The 16,952-nt window shown below is 36.3% G+C and overlaps 1 protein-coding gene across 1 annotated transcript; it reads right to left on the bottom strand.

Annotated features, from left to right (window-relative positions):
* Positions 1-12,211: 12,211 nt before the first annotated feature.
* LOC143589587 (pentatricopeptide repeat-containing protein At1g74850, chloroplastic-like) lies at positions 12,212-16,750 on the bottom strand. The gene is given in 5 exon segments (XM_077070308.1): positions 12,212-12,767; positions 12,858-12,965; positions 14,107-14,421; positions 14,766-16,303; positions 16,306-16,750. Coding segments are annotated over 5 exon segments (2,544 nt in total). The 5' UTR covers positions 16,546-16,750; the 3' UTR covers positions 12,212-12,424.
* Positions 16,751-16,952: the final 202 nt, after the last annotated feature.

Here is a 16,952-nt window from a genome sequence, read left to right as displayed (position 1 = left end):
GGATTTGTAGAATTGTTCCAGCTTGGGATTGTTTAACAACTTCTTTGATCTGTAATATGTGAAATCCCCAATTTTTCTCAGAATGCAAATGTTGCAAATATGCAATTTTTAGTGAGTGGTTACATACTGCACAAAAAGACAAACATTTCTGAGGTTTGTTTATTGGGCTGTGACTTTTGATTTAGGCTTTAGTTTCTTGGTCTTTCTAATTTCGTCCTTTTTGATAAAAAAAATTGAAAACAACATTCAATCTCATGAAGTGTGAGTTATATAATCATATAATAACCAATTTTTAATGGCACTCATCAGCTTTACTTGGGAGATGCAACCCAACTATGCCGAGAAGCAAGTTATAATATTGTTTATTGTTATTATTTTTTTGGTTTAGGTGTGAAACAAATATTCCTGTGTATTCAAATTTTCAAACCTTTTTCTAAAATGTATACAATTATTTTTGAGATGCGAAATCATGCAAAAAGGAGCTACGCTTCTACAAAACATATATCAAAGCAAGATGCTCTATGTACACATTGTAATGGGTATGTCACACTTAATAGAATCCCTAATAATATACTGATCATATTGTCATATTTAGATGTTGTTTTAAGAGTTGCTAAAACTAATATACCAACATAAAGTCATTAAAAGTGTATGCTTTATTGTCTGATATTTAGGACCATTATGATTTGTTAACAAATAAGATTTATTTTTATTTTTAGAAAACTAAAATTATCATTATTTTGTTGTTTTAGATATTAGGACAAGAATTGGTTCACTATTAAAAAAAACACTGAATGCATCTATCAAATTCATATACTTTTTTGTTAGACTAAGTTATTTTAGATAGACAAGTTTATTATTATTGAGGGTATCAAATTATAATTAGTTTATCTATATATAGGGCCTTGTATTCACTCTATAATCATCAATAATAAACGTATTCTATTCCCAGATTTAATTTGGTATCAGAGCCAAATCAAATCTCTCTTTTTTTTTATTCTCTATCAAAAACCCTAATTCTGCCGACGCTACTTCCGGCTTAACCCTAAAACCTCTACCAACCTCTGCCAACGTTAATTCTGGCTGCCCTGGTTTAATCACTGAACTTCTTCTACATCAGCAAACTCGTTCATCACTATGGCTGCAATTATAACCTTTACAAACCAGGAGAAGACAACCCATAACTCTCACAAATTTGCCTTTACCCTAAAACCCACAAACTATGGCTATTGGAGAACAATGATAGAGTCTTTTCTTGCTTCTCACAACCTCTTTGGCTATGTGGACGGTACCATCTTATGTCCAGAACCAAAAGTTACCACATGTACTGCTACCACAGACAATCCAAGCTACCAGCCATGGCTCACCAATGACGCTCATATCCGCATGCTCATAATCTCTACAGTATCCGAGGAGTCCTTTCAACATATTCAGGGAAAAACTTCACATGAGGTATGGTTGTCTTTAGAACGGGCGTATGCCCCAGTCACCTCATCTCATGAATTTACCCTCAAAAATCAATTACTTAGAATCACCATGAAGGGTGATGAAAAACCTGCTGACTACTTAAGCAGAGCACAGGAATATGCATCCGCATTAGCCAACATAGGAGAACAAATGAAAGACAAAGACCTTGTTATGCTCACTCTTTCAGGGCTTCGTGAAGAATACAATGGCCTTAAGACCACTCTATTAACTCGTTCTCCTCCTGTTACTTTTAACGAACTACACGGTATACTAGATGACCATGATTACATGATCACGAAGATCTTAGCCACAAATCAACAGGTTCCTCTGGCCTTTTTGGCAGCTGCCACTCCATCACCACAGCCTTTTACGGCTGCTGTCACACCTACACAGCAGCCCAATCTTGATTCCATTCGGCAGCAACTTCATAACCTTCACCTCATGGCCTCTCAGTTGGGATATCAACTCAATCCTTCGCCTTCAAGACAACCACAGACCTACTTTGGATCTCAGTCTTTTAACAACAACCGAGGCAACCGTGGTTCTCGAGGTTCCTCACATGGTAACTCCCGTGCAAATTCAAATTATCGCAATTGGGACAATAGTGGCACGCGACAATTCTCTTGGGCTTCAACTCAAAACACTGTTTATGGCCATTGTAACCGTTGTGGCATAGCTCATCTACCCTCTCAGTGTCCTAATCAACCTAACCAATCTCGTGCAGTGCCACAGGCTAACTATGCTACTCACTCGAATGCTGGCTCACAATCAGCTTTTTCTTGGAAGCCTGATACGGGAGCTAATGGGCATGCTACTCCAGACCTATCAAGCATTGACAACCCTGAGGCCTACTTTGGTAATGATTCTTTACTTGTTGGTAACGGTAACTCACTACCCATCTTTCACATTGGATCCTCAACAATTTACTTACCTGATAAAACTTTTAGCTTGTCCAATATACTTCATGTCCCCGACCTAAAACAAAACCTTTTGTCTGTTCAAAAATTTTGTGTAGATAATGATGTTTTCTTTGAATTTCACTCATCTTATTTTGTTGTGAAGGACGAGTCTACACGCACTACCCTCCTAACGGGTCCCAGTGAACATGGTTTGTATTCGTCTTCCTCAGCTCAAGTCTCTTCCCAAGGTTGCATTCACCGCTGTTAAAGCATCTTCCAATACTTGGCATCAACGCTTGGGACACCCTCATGCTCAAGTTTTTCGTTCTATTGTTTCATATTGTTCTTTACCTGTTTCGGACAAGTTATCTAATAATTTATGTACTTCTTGTCAATTAGGCAAGTCTTCAAAATTATCTTTATCAGACTCAAACTTTCGTAGCACAAATTTTTTGGACCTTGTTTATTTTGATGTTTGGGGCCCTTCGCCCACTTTATCTTTCAATGGTTGTCGTTTCTTTTTATTGTGTGTAGATCATCATTCAAGATACATGTGGTTTTATTCTTTAGTTCACAAATCTGATGTCTACACAGTGCTTACAAACTTTATTAAAATGGTAGAACGACAATTTAATATCAAACTAAAAAGCATTCAGTCCGATTGGGGTGGGGAGTTTCGTAATCTTACCTCATTTTGTACTAGTCTTGGTATAATTCATCGACGCTCTTGTCCTCATACAAGTGAGCAAAATGGGATCGTAGAGCGTCGTAATCGCCATGTTGTGGAAACAGGACTTGCCCTTCTGGCACAGTCCAATCTTCCTCAACGTTTCTGGCAATTTGCTTTTGAAACGGCTGTTTACTTAATTAATCGACTCCCCTCTCGTGTTTCCTCCAACAAATCTCCATATGAGCATGTTTTTAAACGAAAGCCTGACTACTCTTTCCTTCGTGTTTTCGGATGCCAATGTTTTCCCTATCTTCGTCCGTACAACCGTCATAAGATTGATTTTCGGTCCACTCCATGTGTCTTTCTTGGATACAGCCCTGTTCACCACCATGGTTACCGGTGCTTTGACCCGTCTACCGAACGAATATACATTGCTCGACATGTTCGTTTCAGTGAACATGTCTTCCCATATCATACCCCTGCACCTACCCAACCCTCACCTCGACCTGAACCACCATATGTCTCTATCTTTCCTGAACCCCCACCTGGTTTTCCAACCGAACCCACCCCACCACCCCCACCATTTATCGATCCCCTACCAACCGAACCCACCTCAACATCCACCACCTCATCTGAAACTGAACCAACCTTGTCACCCACCACTTCATCTTCTTCAACTGAACCCAATCTGAGCACAACCCAACAGACCACAGCTCCAAGGCCCCGACCTCCCAACTTACGTCCCAATCCTAAGCAAACCACCCGCTATGATCCCGCTGCTTACACAGCTACCACCACCTCCACTTTACCCGTTGAACCTACCTCTTTTACCGTTGCTAACAAGTCTTTAGCATGGCGCCAAGCCATGGCTGACGAGTTGGATGCGCTGTATAGGAATCGAACCTGGACATTAGTTCCTCGTGCACCCAATACTAACGTGGTTGATTGTAAATGGGTTTATAGATTGAAAACAGATCAACATGGAAAGATTAGCAGGTACAAGGCACGACTTGTTGCTAAAGGATTTCACCAGCAACATGGGGTTGATTATCATGAAACCTTCAGCCCAGTAATCAAACCTGCCACTATTCGGACTGTCTTATCACTTGCTGTCACCAACAAGTGGTCTCTACGACAGTTGGATGTCCAGAACGCTTTCCTACACGGTGATCTTCAAGACAGTTTATATGAGGCAACCTCCTGGTTTTGTTGATCCAGCCAGGCCAGGTCATGTGTGCTTATTACACAAGTCTTTATATGGGCTCAAACAAGCCCCTCGTGCTTGGTTTACAAAACTGTCTATGGCTCTTCGTCAGCTGGGTTTTTACGGGTCCAAAACTGACCCGTCTCTATTTATTCTTAACTCGTGTGGAACACTCGCTATCTTCTTGTGTATGTAGACGATATTATCATCACAGGTAATCACCCAGGGGCTATTACTACTGTTATTGATCGTCTTAGTTCTATGTTTGCAATTAAAGATCTGGGTCAATTACATTATTTTTTGGGCATTGAAGTGGTGCATCGTGGTTCAGATTTGGTGCTCTCTCAACGCAAATATATTCTTGATATTCTTCACCGAGCAGGTCTTGCGGACTGCAAACCTGTATCCTCTCCTATGAGCACTTCTCATGTCTTATTACCTGATGACAGTCCATTACTTGATGATTCTTCCAGATACAGGCGGATAGTAGGTGCTCTTCAATATGCAACCTTATCTCGTCCGGACATAGCTTTTGCGGTTAATAAAGTATGTCAATTTATGCATGCTCCTACTGAGAATCATTGGGCTAGTGTGAAACGCATACTACGTTATCTAAAGGGCACCGTTAATCTTGGCTTATTATTTCGTCACGACACAGGGTCTAGGCTACACGCCTTTTCTGACTCTCATTGGGGTACTAATCTCAGAGCATTCTCAGATTCTGATTGGGCTGGTTGCCCTGTCGATCGTCGATCAACAGGGGGATTTGCTATCTATTTGGGTTCCAATCTTATTTCATGGTCCGCTCGTAAACAACGAACTGTCTCTCGGTCTTCAACAGAATCTGAATATAAGGCTATTGCTGATACTGTAGCAGAACTGATTTGGTTAAAATCTCTCCTTCATGAGCTCGGTCTAGTTAGCAAGGCACCAACGCTTTGGTGTGATAATCTTGGTGCAATCTATCTCTCTGCTAATCCACTATTTCATGCACGCACGAAACACGTTGAAGTAGATTACCACTTTGTTCGCGAACAGGTTACTCAAGGAAAGCTGAATGTCAAGTTTATCTCCACCGATGATCAAGTCGCTGATGTATTTACAAAGCCCTTGTCTTCACAAAGATTTGAGTTTCTACGGTCAAAGTTGCAGGTCGTTCCCCGCCCTCAACTTGCGGGGGAATGTTAGACAAAGTTATTTTAGATAGACAAGTTTATTATTATTGAGGGTATCAAATTGTAATTAGTTTATCTATATATAGGGCCTTGTATTCACTCTATAATCATCAATAATAAACGTATTCTATTCCCAGATTTAATTTTTTTTGAAAGGCCCATTATCACTTGTGAGAAAATACTGAATGCATCTATCAAATTCATATACTATTTTGGAAGGCCCATTATCACTTGTGAGAACTTTAGCATGTTTGTTGTTAGTTTCTAAAGTGCTATTTAAATATGATTATTACTTTATTTAGTGACATTTCACTTCTTTTTTATCCGACAGTTAATGTGGATGACACAAATTCAAAGGTGGTTTAAAGATAAATGTTGTTAGTCCATATTCCTCAGGGAAAAAGAGGTAAATACTTCAATATGGTGGTTTGGCTTATGATTTCAAAAAAACTCAACTTTTATGAGCATTTTGACTTTTTTGGTCACATTGAATTTTATGTGACTTTTTCAACATTTGTGACATTTTGGTCAATGTTGACAAAAAAGTCAACATAAAACTCAGTTGGCCAAACCAGTAAAGAGTTTAATTTTATAAAACAAATGTCGGAACACATAATAATAGTAAAAGACCTGTTTTTTTTAAATTTATGTATATTATATTACTATTGCTTATCGAACCAAAAGGACATACTACCTACAGTCTTTTGTTATGCTCTTTTAATTTTAATAATTTGGATAGTTGCATGAGCGGGCAATTATTTGTCATAGTGAAAACCTGAGGAGTTTAAACTGTGTCAGGTAAGATATGTGGGTCAGATCAAGTTGAATAATGAATCGAACTTTGTTCGGGTTAAAGTGCGCTATTTTTAAAAGGTTTGATTTTAGATTAAGTCGACATGTTCAATTTAAAATGGATTATTGGACAAGGTTATTGGTGACGGGTGGAAATTGTGGCAGCGGAGGTAGGCGGTGACGACATGTGGTGATGGCAGCGGCAACAACGAATAGCTTATGCGTGTAAATATTTATATAAATATGCTCTAAATTATATTCTAATTTATATAAATATTTATTTACAGTTTAACAATTTTTATTACTTTTTTGTATTGAATTTTGTTATGCGTGTAATTGATTTAGGGTAACACGGAGCTTTTTTTCCTAATAATTAGTTAAAGGTGAGTTGGCGTTAAATATGTGCATGCTTTTCAACTCAAATCAATATGTTTCAAAGGGCGAAAAAGAGTAGGGAATTCAACGTCTTATTAAGGTGTTGGAGTTTCCAAATGTAATCAAACCGTGCTTAGGATACCCACATCGATGGGAAGAAAAAAAGTCAGTGGTTGTTCACTATAAAACGAAAGCCCATTTTATTTTAAAGGGGTTAGAAAGGCAAATAAGTTCAAATTTTGGCAGTGAAACAAATATATATATATAAATGAATAAAAATATTCAAGCGCATTTAAATATTTAGGCATTTTCATTTTTTTGGTTATAAACAAAGTACTGAATTGAATACAAAGCTAATTTTGTTAGGTTATATTCATGATTTGGTTTAAGTGAAGCAATATGTTGTGGATTTTTTATAACAGAAGCATTCGAATATGGTTTCTGTTTTTTTCTATTTTAGGCAATAACAAAACCAAGTGAATCCATGCTCATATATCATATATAGTTAGACCATATTATGAATATATACTATCATACTAACAAATATTGTTAATAATTGTTACTGTAGGTAATTTTGTTTAGCAATAATTGTAATTCTAAGGTTGTCGTTCTCTTACTATATTATCATTAAAAAAAATTTAATACGTTCATGTAACCTTTAATTTTAATGCATAAACACATCATACACGAAAAATATATATTCACGTTAATTAAAAATAAAAATAAAAGCAACCCGCAATTGATAGCATGATTGTTATCCGGACGTGAACTGTTTCAATTGACAATACCAATGCTACAATACTAATTTGATAAACAAATGAACAAATTATTATGTTCACTTAATTAAACGAACGATCACGATAAGTTTTTAGAAATTGTTTATTTTTCATTCAGATTTTGACCTAATGGCCGGTTAAAGAATCAAATGTTTGTTAAACCTTTCAGCGGAAAGTTCGTTTGTGTTTATTTAATAAACGAGCAAACATGACCTAAATGTTTAGTTCATATGATTAAAAATTAATGACTAATTGTGAAAACGTAAACTTCTTTATGTTTATGTATTTGATAAACGAACGGAGATGAACCAATTTTATTTCTACATTTAATTAAACGAACAAATATGTGGGGTTTTAAGAAACTGTTTTTTTTTTCAATCAGATTTTGTACTAATGGTCAATAAGTGACAAAATTCTGGCAAGTTTGTCGTTTTTTGTAGGCGGATTTTGAATGGAAATTATGCAAGAAGTACAAGAAGTAATATACTATGGCTTGATTTATTTTAACTTTTGGTAGACATGGAATTAATAGACTCTGTTAAGGTTCACAACTGAAAGTATAAGTGGTAGTAAGTCTGACAAAACCTGGCCCAAAGCTAATATGAAACCCAACAGGCCTGCACAGGATCAACGTTGGACCAGTGGCTATGTTTTATTACATCGAATCGCGTCTGATATGATTTATGAGATTTATAACAATGTGGTTGTCTTCCGTTTATTTTGCTTTTTTGTTTTTCACTACTTGTTTTTATAAAGGTGGATGTGTATTTTGTGCGGGAAATATAACGATAATAGCCGCCAAAGCTATCAAAGCCTTGTAGTTTCTATGGTTTCTCCTCAAAACCATCAATATCATCCTCAAATATAGTGTGTCTTGCAGAGATCTCCATCTTCAAAACATGATGTTGCAGAGCGTTTTTTAAAAATTAAAGACAATAAAAAAGAGCTTGAGACAGAAATTGAAGCTGGATTTTTCTCTTTCTTTGCTAGACGGGAAGATCCGGATTAGGGAAAGGCCTTCCACCAAGTTCATACCATAGGAGACAAGCATTTGGTACGCAAATCACAAACACTAAACCTTAAAACCAAGAACCACTATATATATGATATATGATTTTGAAATGGTATTTTGAAATGATGTATCTACAGATAATCCTGGAAGGATTACTTTGTATGGACGTTGGAACGTGGATCGAACTCTAATAAACACGATCTTTTTCATCAAGTTGTCTTTGTTTCTGATTAAAATAACTGTATACGAAGCCAAAAACCAAAAAAGAAAACTGAAACCGGACTGAAATGAAATCCACAACCAAAATAATAGGACAAAAAGGAAACCAAAAACCGAAAAAAGCTGAAATATCTAAAACCGAAACGAAACAAAAAAATGGGAAAAACTGTAATCGGACCAAAACGAAAATAAAACGCTAAACAAACTTAAACGAATATGAAAAAACCTAGCCCATGACTTTCCAAAGCATTATAACTACACAAGTATTTAAATTATGAAGGAATATAACAAACTTCCACAAAATAAATTAAATTAAAACAATTAATTACAAAATGTAATTGCAAAATGATTCAAAACAACACCTAAATAAACCCGCGTGACACGCGGGCTAAAAGCTAGTATATATATATATATATATATATATATATATATATATATACTTGTGTGTGTGTATTATACATTTTAATGAATTGTAAATGTTAGATAATCTAACATTATTAATATAAGGTATCATATTGTTGTTTTAATTAAAAGAATCCAACATACAAAGATAAACAAATAAAAATAACAGTTTAAAACATATTTCTAACTTATATCATGAAATAAAAAAAGACATATTAATATCATTTACTGAAGTCATATATTGTAAAATATAAAACGTAAACATGTAGATGCTGTAACATAAGTTGTGTGTTATAAAAACTATATTTTTATTGAAATTATAAAACATATAAGTACAAAACATAAAAAATGCTACAAATATAACAATGGGATAGCAATTATAATTTTAACTAAAACGTTTGATAAAGTAACAATAAAATCCAAACTTCATGACTTAAACCACCATTTCAATCCAACCATTCATACATCACGTCCAAGCGTTCATAAATAATCTCCCAAAATCCAAAAAAAATAAAATAAAATAACAATATCTCAAACTTTTAAAAAATAACAATAAAGACAATTAATTGCCTTTATTACTCAATAAATGATGAGTATAGCCATTTATTAAATTTTAAACACATTTTTAACTTAAGAGTTAATGTTTAAAATTAAATTGTTTATTAGGTGGATAATTTATTTATAAAAATTATACACTTGGCATCCTAGGTGGATAACCTAGTTAAATGGCATGTGAAAAAGATGTGTTACTTTAATAGTATAGTAAGATAAATAAAAGTTTTGTTTATATATAAACCAAAAGCCCTACAACAATCCTCACATAATTTCATAAATTCTCTCAATAAATCCTACAAGTCTCTATACTCAAAATGCAAAAAAAGGATTATCCATCTTCCTTTAACAAAATCAAATAATATTTTGAGAATAACAAGCAGTCAAGCACACGGCCGATGAAGGGTCGGAGGAAAATCAAATAATATTTTGAGAATTACAAGCAGTCAAGCACACGGCCGATGAAGAGTCGGAGGAGGAGCGGTTACGAGTGCAATTACGCTCGCGTCAAGGTATATGAAATCTCTTCATTCTCCTCCTCGCCTGGTCTTGAGAAGAGAACATATTGAACGAGACCGTTCGGGCGGGAATGATCGTTTGATGAAAGACTATTTCCATGATCCGCTGAGATACAAGAACCTGAAGATTTTTGGACGGCGCTTTCGGATGCCTAAACGTTTATTTTTGGGCATTGCCGAAGATTTGGAGCATGAGTTTGATTACTTTAAGCAAAAAAAAAAAAGGAAGCACGAGAACTGTTATGATTCACCCATATCCAGAAGTGTGCGTCAACGTTACGCGTGCTCACTTAAGGAAACACGACCGACATCAACAACGAGTACTTAAAAACGGTGAAAAAAACGACACGAGACACCTTGGAGTATTTTTGCCACAATACATATTAACTTTGCCCAAAAATTATCAAACTTGCGTTTATTTCATTTTTTTAATTAATTATTTTTATATATGACATAATACAAATATACAGTGATACGGTGCACGTTATCTTAGAAGACTCACTTGCCACGACCTACAATGGTTTACTCACAGTACATGAAAGGAACATGTTTTACCCATCATGATTGTGAATATAGATTGTATGCACCGGAAGTGGTCTAATTGGTCAACTTCATGGCGACATCAATACACACGTGTTGACCAAAAAGCACCAGTGGTTAGTCTTTAAGCGATTGCTTCATTCGACATTTAGGTTTGGTCAACCTACTTTGGCACCCCTAGGTTCAACAACGACATAAACATTTTGAAGACCTCATCTGTGGTAGAGGATTACATCTCCGATACTATCACACCCAGCTCCATGGGTCTAGGTGTGTGACCAGCATTGGTACCTGTTTTGTAAATATTTCATAGTATAGGTTACAAAGCGGAAATATTTTATTAAAATAATATTATTTTCAAAATGTCGATAATTAAATACCCGATGATGTTTTACATAAGATTACCTAAGAAAACAACGATAATTTCATCTTTTACATTAATTCAAAATATCTAACTTCTATTCCTCATTACCTGTAAAATAGTTTATAGAATGCATCAGCAACACATGTTGGTGTTCACGTTAACGCTAAAACATTTTATATACTTAATTATTCCCTACGGGCATCTTGTGACCCAGCCCGTCATGGCAAAGGAAATAATCAAGTTCTAAAATTATAAATTACTATTGTAAACTCAAGCTCAACTCGAAACCGCTCAGCAAACACTACAATGTTTGTGTACTTAGCAACTACCCATATACACTAGACCATTCCTTATGCGGGTATAACTTAGACCCGGCCCGTCATAGCGGAGGAATGACCAAGCATAGTTGGTGTGCCCACCGACTGCCACATATATAAGGATTCAGACGCACGTATATGATAGCCCGATGGCCAGTTATTAATTTTTTTATAAATTTTTAGAGATACTTGGTCCCATGCAAACTGTTAATGACTTGATTAAAAAGAGTCATAAAAGTTTAAGCATATTTACCTTTGTTTATAATAATCAATATTTCCACAAATTTATGCTTGTGAGTTATCTCAAAACATATTTGTTAGCCTCATTTCAACCTGTGACTTATTTGTCACTTATGAAGGCTAATTTCCCTACTATCCACAATATTAGTTATTTCGGTTATATTTAAGCCATGCAAATATCTAAAAGTAAGTTCAAAGATGTTTGCACCCATTTGCAACCAACATGTCTCTAGGTTAGCTTAAAAGGAGCTAGAATATACATTATCCACAAAAAGAGAAAAGGAGCTAAAATAGACATTATTCACAATTCCACATAACTCTTAATCCATTTAGCTTTAGCATATAAAGCTTCTACCATGTTAGAACACCTTAGTACCGTATGCGCACTACCATATCAGCCAAGTATGGTAGTCCACTCACCGTACTACCATATTGGCCAAGTATGGTAGTCCACTCACCATACTCACGTATTCTTAGTTACCATATCACATCCTGTGTAAGTGGTTTCAGTTCATAAATCAAATTATCACATAATCACACAAATATACTTAGCTACTATCCACATTTATGATCTATTAGCATATCAAAACTTACTATTTTCTTACCATGATTAAAAATTATCACCCCTGACACAACCATCACAGCTTCACCTCATACCAAAAGTAACACATTAGGGAATACAAAACATGTATAAACAACTGCAAATCTCATTAACTAATAATAGCTAGCCTAGTCTGGTCAACAGAGCAAAATTTTGGTTCGAATTTCTACCATTTATAAACCACCATCATAACATATATTTTATTATTACTAATACTATTACCCTCTGAATATCTGATCCTATTCACTTGATCGACCGAAGCACACTGTTTGTTTTCGTGTTCGTGTTCTTGTTCTGTTTTCTAAACGGGCCCTGTAACAAGCTCTGTTCTTGTATCGATGTTGGTCTCGCCATTTACACCTGTAGTTGATTCACCATTACTCGCACCACCCCGTTTCACCCGAGGCTTGTAGTTTTTAGAATCCTTAACGGCAATCGGGACGTTACTCAAATCAACAATCCCGCCTTTTTGAGAGCCCATATCTGCTAGAATCTTCTTGAGCTGAGCTCGTTGACACACAATTCTACCCTTGTTCCATCCAGGCAAACAGAAAGATGACGAAACATTATCTTTCAAAAGTGAATAAACGGTTTTTGCAACGGGAAAATCGCGTGTTATGGAGCTCTTTTCCATCTGGCCTCTTCTGCTTGATAAAAATGTATATGCTTTAATAATGTTTAATGATCTCTATGTTTTTAATAAAAAATTGTGGGAACAAAATTAAGAAACTTACACTACAACCACAGAAGCTAGATGAGGAAGATCTTCACCATCTGCTAACATCTGATGCATGTTCTTGAACCAAACTGATATAGCTGTACATGCGCCCCCAGACCACAACCTACAGATGATCAAATAACATTTATAAGAATGATTATATAACTGCATTTTTAGAGGTGGGAAAATGGCAAGTCAGGTAACAGATGAAAGTAGGTAATTTTGGTATATGTGAGGTTGGGTTGGCATGAAACACTTCTTTTTCCCAAACTTTTGAACTTTATAAAGTTAAGTGTGTCAAATATGATTAAAATTTTAAAGTATTACATGATTACTATAGGAAGCATTCATGGCCAGTTCTTCAAATAATGGATTGATTTGGGCAAAAAGAAATTTGTCTAAAAGTTCACTTGAGTCAACTCAAATTAGACCACGGGTCAAAACTGACCACTGTTATAAAACTTGTTAACGTAGATGGTTCCAAAGGGGTTGGTCTCAATAAGAAACTCGTAGCAGGTAGACCTATTTTTAATCCTTTTTTTTTTTGCGAAAACGACTCATTTTAACTGAATTTCATTTTCGTCAAAACAGGTTTTGACATGAACCAAACTGTTACATTTTTAAAAAGACCCATTTTGACCCGGACTCATTCTGCTCAAAACCCATGCTAACCCAACCCGTTCTGACCCATCGCCCAACCCACCCAGTCTGCCAAGATTAATAATTACAATGAATATCTAACTTTGCAAATAATATATGTTAGTTCAACCAACATCTTTTCTTTTAATCTGATATCGTTTTAGGGATAACACATATATATTCAAGCTAACTTATAAACCATGTACCTGGTTTCATTTATACCAAACCGGGCAAAAAAAGCTAGATGAAAGGTGACGAATACAAATTTAGGAAACTTCAGGGAAACCAAAAACACTTTTAGTTACCTTTTATATTCTGTAAAGTAATATAAACAGATAAATAGAAAAAAGAAAAGAAAGGTTCAGCGTGTTCTTGCTAGATTTGGTATAAATGAACCTGGGTGTATATTTGGGTGGCCTATAGAGGAATTTTAATAGTTTGGTAGCCTCTTTATACATATCTTTTTTTTTACTCATTTGATCCATTAAAGATACTACATAGTGCATACCATCCTACCATCAATCGGTCCATTTATAAGTAAATGAGTCAAAGTTGCTACCCTTACTATATTTCCTCATACTCTTGAACCGAAAAAAAAAAAACATTGATGTATGTTACTATTATACCTGTGTACATCAACAGACCAAACACGTTTGCTGTTCCGGAACATTTCAGGAAAAAGTCCTCTTTCTGTTGCTTCTTTAAGCACTCTAGCAGCTCTTTCCTTTTGTCCTAACCACCAAAGAGCTTCTAGAAGCGTGTTGTAGAATCTTAACCCTAAACCCCGGCCTTCGGTGTTGAGTTTATCAAAAACATATTCCACCATTTGCCAATTAGAATCATCATCATAATCTCCCCTGATCATCTGCCCAATCACTCGATGAATATTTGATGAATCACATCTTATCATCTCTTCCAGCAACCTATGCGCATCATCCCACCTGAAAAAAATAAAAATAATAATTTCACCAAACTGAAAATGAAAGGAGGCTAAACACATTCTTTTTCACAATACTTTTAACTAGTTTTAGCTCAGTTTCATCAATGCTCAGCTATATCCGTTCGTTTCTATTGTTAATGAACAAACATAAACGAGCATGAAAATATTCATTTTCTTAACAAACGAACATGAACAAGGAAACCTGTTTGTTTAATTGTTCGTGTTCGATCGTTTGTTCGATTAAAGTTAAAGAAGAACACGAACGGATCGGTTCTTTTACAAGCTTAAAAATGATTTTTTTTAAAAAAAGTGTCGATTTTTTTTCTCATTTTTCAAATAACTAACCTTTCACTTTTAGCATAGATTGCCATCATCATGCAGTAACTCATGACACTAGGCAACTCAATCATTTTCTCAATCTCTTGAAACTGTTCTTCACTTTCATCCACAAGACCAGCAAAGCAGTAAACACTCAAAACCGCCTCTAAAATCCTTTCATCCGGGTTACATTTAACTTTTTCCATATCAACATAAGCTTTAATAGCATCTTCAAACCGCCCCGCTTGTCTAAACGCTTCAATCACACCATTATAAGTATCATTATTCCCCGAAACACCACGCTCACTCATCATCGAAACTATAGATTCACATTCCTTATACAACCCACCTCTAGCAAAAACATCAATTAACGAATTAAACGTTTCAACAGTCGGTTTGCTTCCAAGTTCATTCATTGTATTAAACGTAACAAGTGCCTCTTCATACAAAGCAGCTTGACCGTACGCTTCAATAATCCCCGTATACGCCTTTGAACTCGGTACCAATCCACTTTTTCTCATATGTAATAATATCCTTTTAGCATCCTCATGAAGCCCGCCTTTCCCACATGAAACTATCAAACCTTCGTATGTTTCCATATTCGGTTCAATGTTTTCATCCACCATATCATTAAACAAAGTTATCACTTCCTTATAATACCCACCTTCTCCAAAGACATCTATAAGTATATTATAAGTACCCGCATCTAACCCCATACTACTAACTTTCATTTCAAGAAACAGTTCACGAACCTCGTCATACCTACCTTGTCTCCCAAAAAGGTTCAATAATATAGTATAAGTCATCTGATTCGGTACACACCCGGCTGCTTGCATCTGCCTAAACACATCCATGGCTTCCTTCGTTTGTTCCAAATCCGAATACGCTTCCAACAAAACATTATAACACGACGCCTCAGGCAAATTCCCTCTAGACTCCATCTCTCTTAACAGCTCCGAAACCTTACCAAGATTACCCAATTTCCCAAACGTCTGAACCAAGTAATCATAACTGGTAGTATCCGGTATCGTCCCGCCCTCATTCATCGTCCTGAAAACCATCACAGCTTCATCACCCAACCCACGATTCGCACACGCAGCAAGCAAAGTATTATAAGTCACCAAATCCGCCTGCAACCCTTCGTGCCGCATCTCCGCAAACAAACTCAACAACCCTTCCCAATCATACCCGCCTCTCGCACACGAATTAATAACAGTATTATAAGTCAAAATATTCGGTTGAATCCTTTCCTTCTTCATCCTATCAAGAAGCTGCAACGACATCTTGTACTGCCCGTTCCTGCCATACGCATTAATAATCGAGGTGTAGGAAAACACCGTCCGAGGCACGCCTTCCTTGGGCATGTCATCGAACACCTCATGGCATTTATCTAAAAGGCCTTCACGGCCTAATATCCCTATAACTATGGTATAAATATGATCATTTGGTTTCGACCATACCTGGCGTTGCATCTGTTTAAAGAGGCGTAAGGAGCGTTGCCAGTCGCCGCGGTGAGCAAGTTCTTTGAAAACGAGTGCAAAGTCATTGAGGCTGAGTTTGTTTTTTTAAACGGTTCGAGGCAGCGTGCGATGCTGCCACGTGGCGGGAGGCCGGAGAGTTTGTTGAGGAGGCTTTCAACTTGGTAACTGTATTTGCCTTTCTCGACGGTGTTAGTTGGGTAGCCGAATACGAGTTCTTTGGGTTTGGGTTTGGAGCGGGTTCTGGATCTGGAGGTTGGGGGTTTGGTGATGGAGTTTGAATTGCAGAGGATGAGGATGGGTGAGACTGAGTGGTGGATGATGGTCATGGTGTGGTTAGGGTTTTGGGTTCATGTGGTGGAGTGTGGTTTAAGGTCTGAGAATGAAATTGAAGGTGGAATTGAGTTTGAAATTGTTAGGGTTTGAGCTGAAGTAAGGTTGAAGATGAAGAAGAAGAAACAGTGACTGTGTTGTGGATAACAGCTTTTATTTGCCGCTTAAAAGAATTGGGTGAACTGCAATAACAGACCTTGTAGTTTAGAGTTTGCCAGTGTTTGAGCAATTTCAAATTTCACTCCAAATCCATTTTGATAGGTAAAAGAAATCAACACGGCTAATTTCATAAAAAAATCCAATTACAATAAAAAAACATGTAAGTGAGAAATAAGTTGTGTCGCGACCCCTTGAATGATAAATCCGATCATAGTGAAAACAAAGTCACAATTTTCAGCGTCGA

Source organism: Bidens hawaiensis, unplaced genomic scaffold (assembly GCF_021521415.1).
Source record: "Bidens hawaiensis isolate Kalapana, Puna unplaced genomic scaffold, B.hawaiensis_p1.1 tig00037641_1, whole genome shotgun sequence".
In the NCBI taxonomy this organism is placed as follows: domain Eukaryota; kingdom Viridiplantae; phylum Streptophyta; class Magnoliopsida; order Asterales; family Asteraceae; genus Bidens; species Bidens hawaiensis.
Note: the sequence above shows the minus strand (reverse complement) of the source record. Positions and strands in the feature narration are given on the sequence as shown.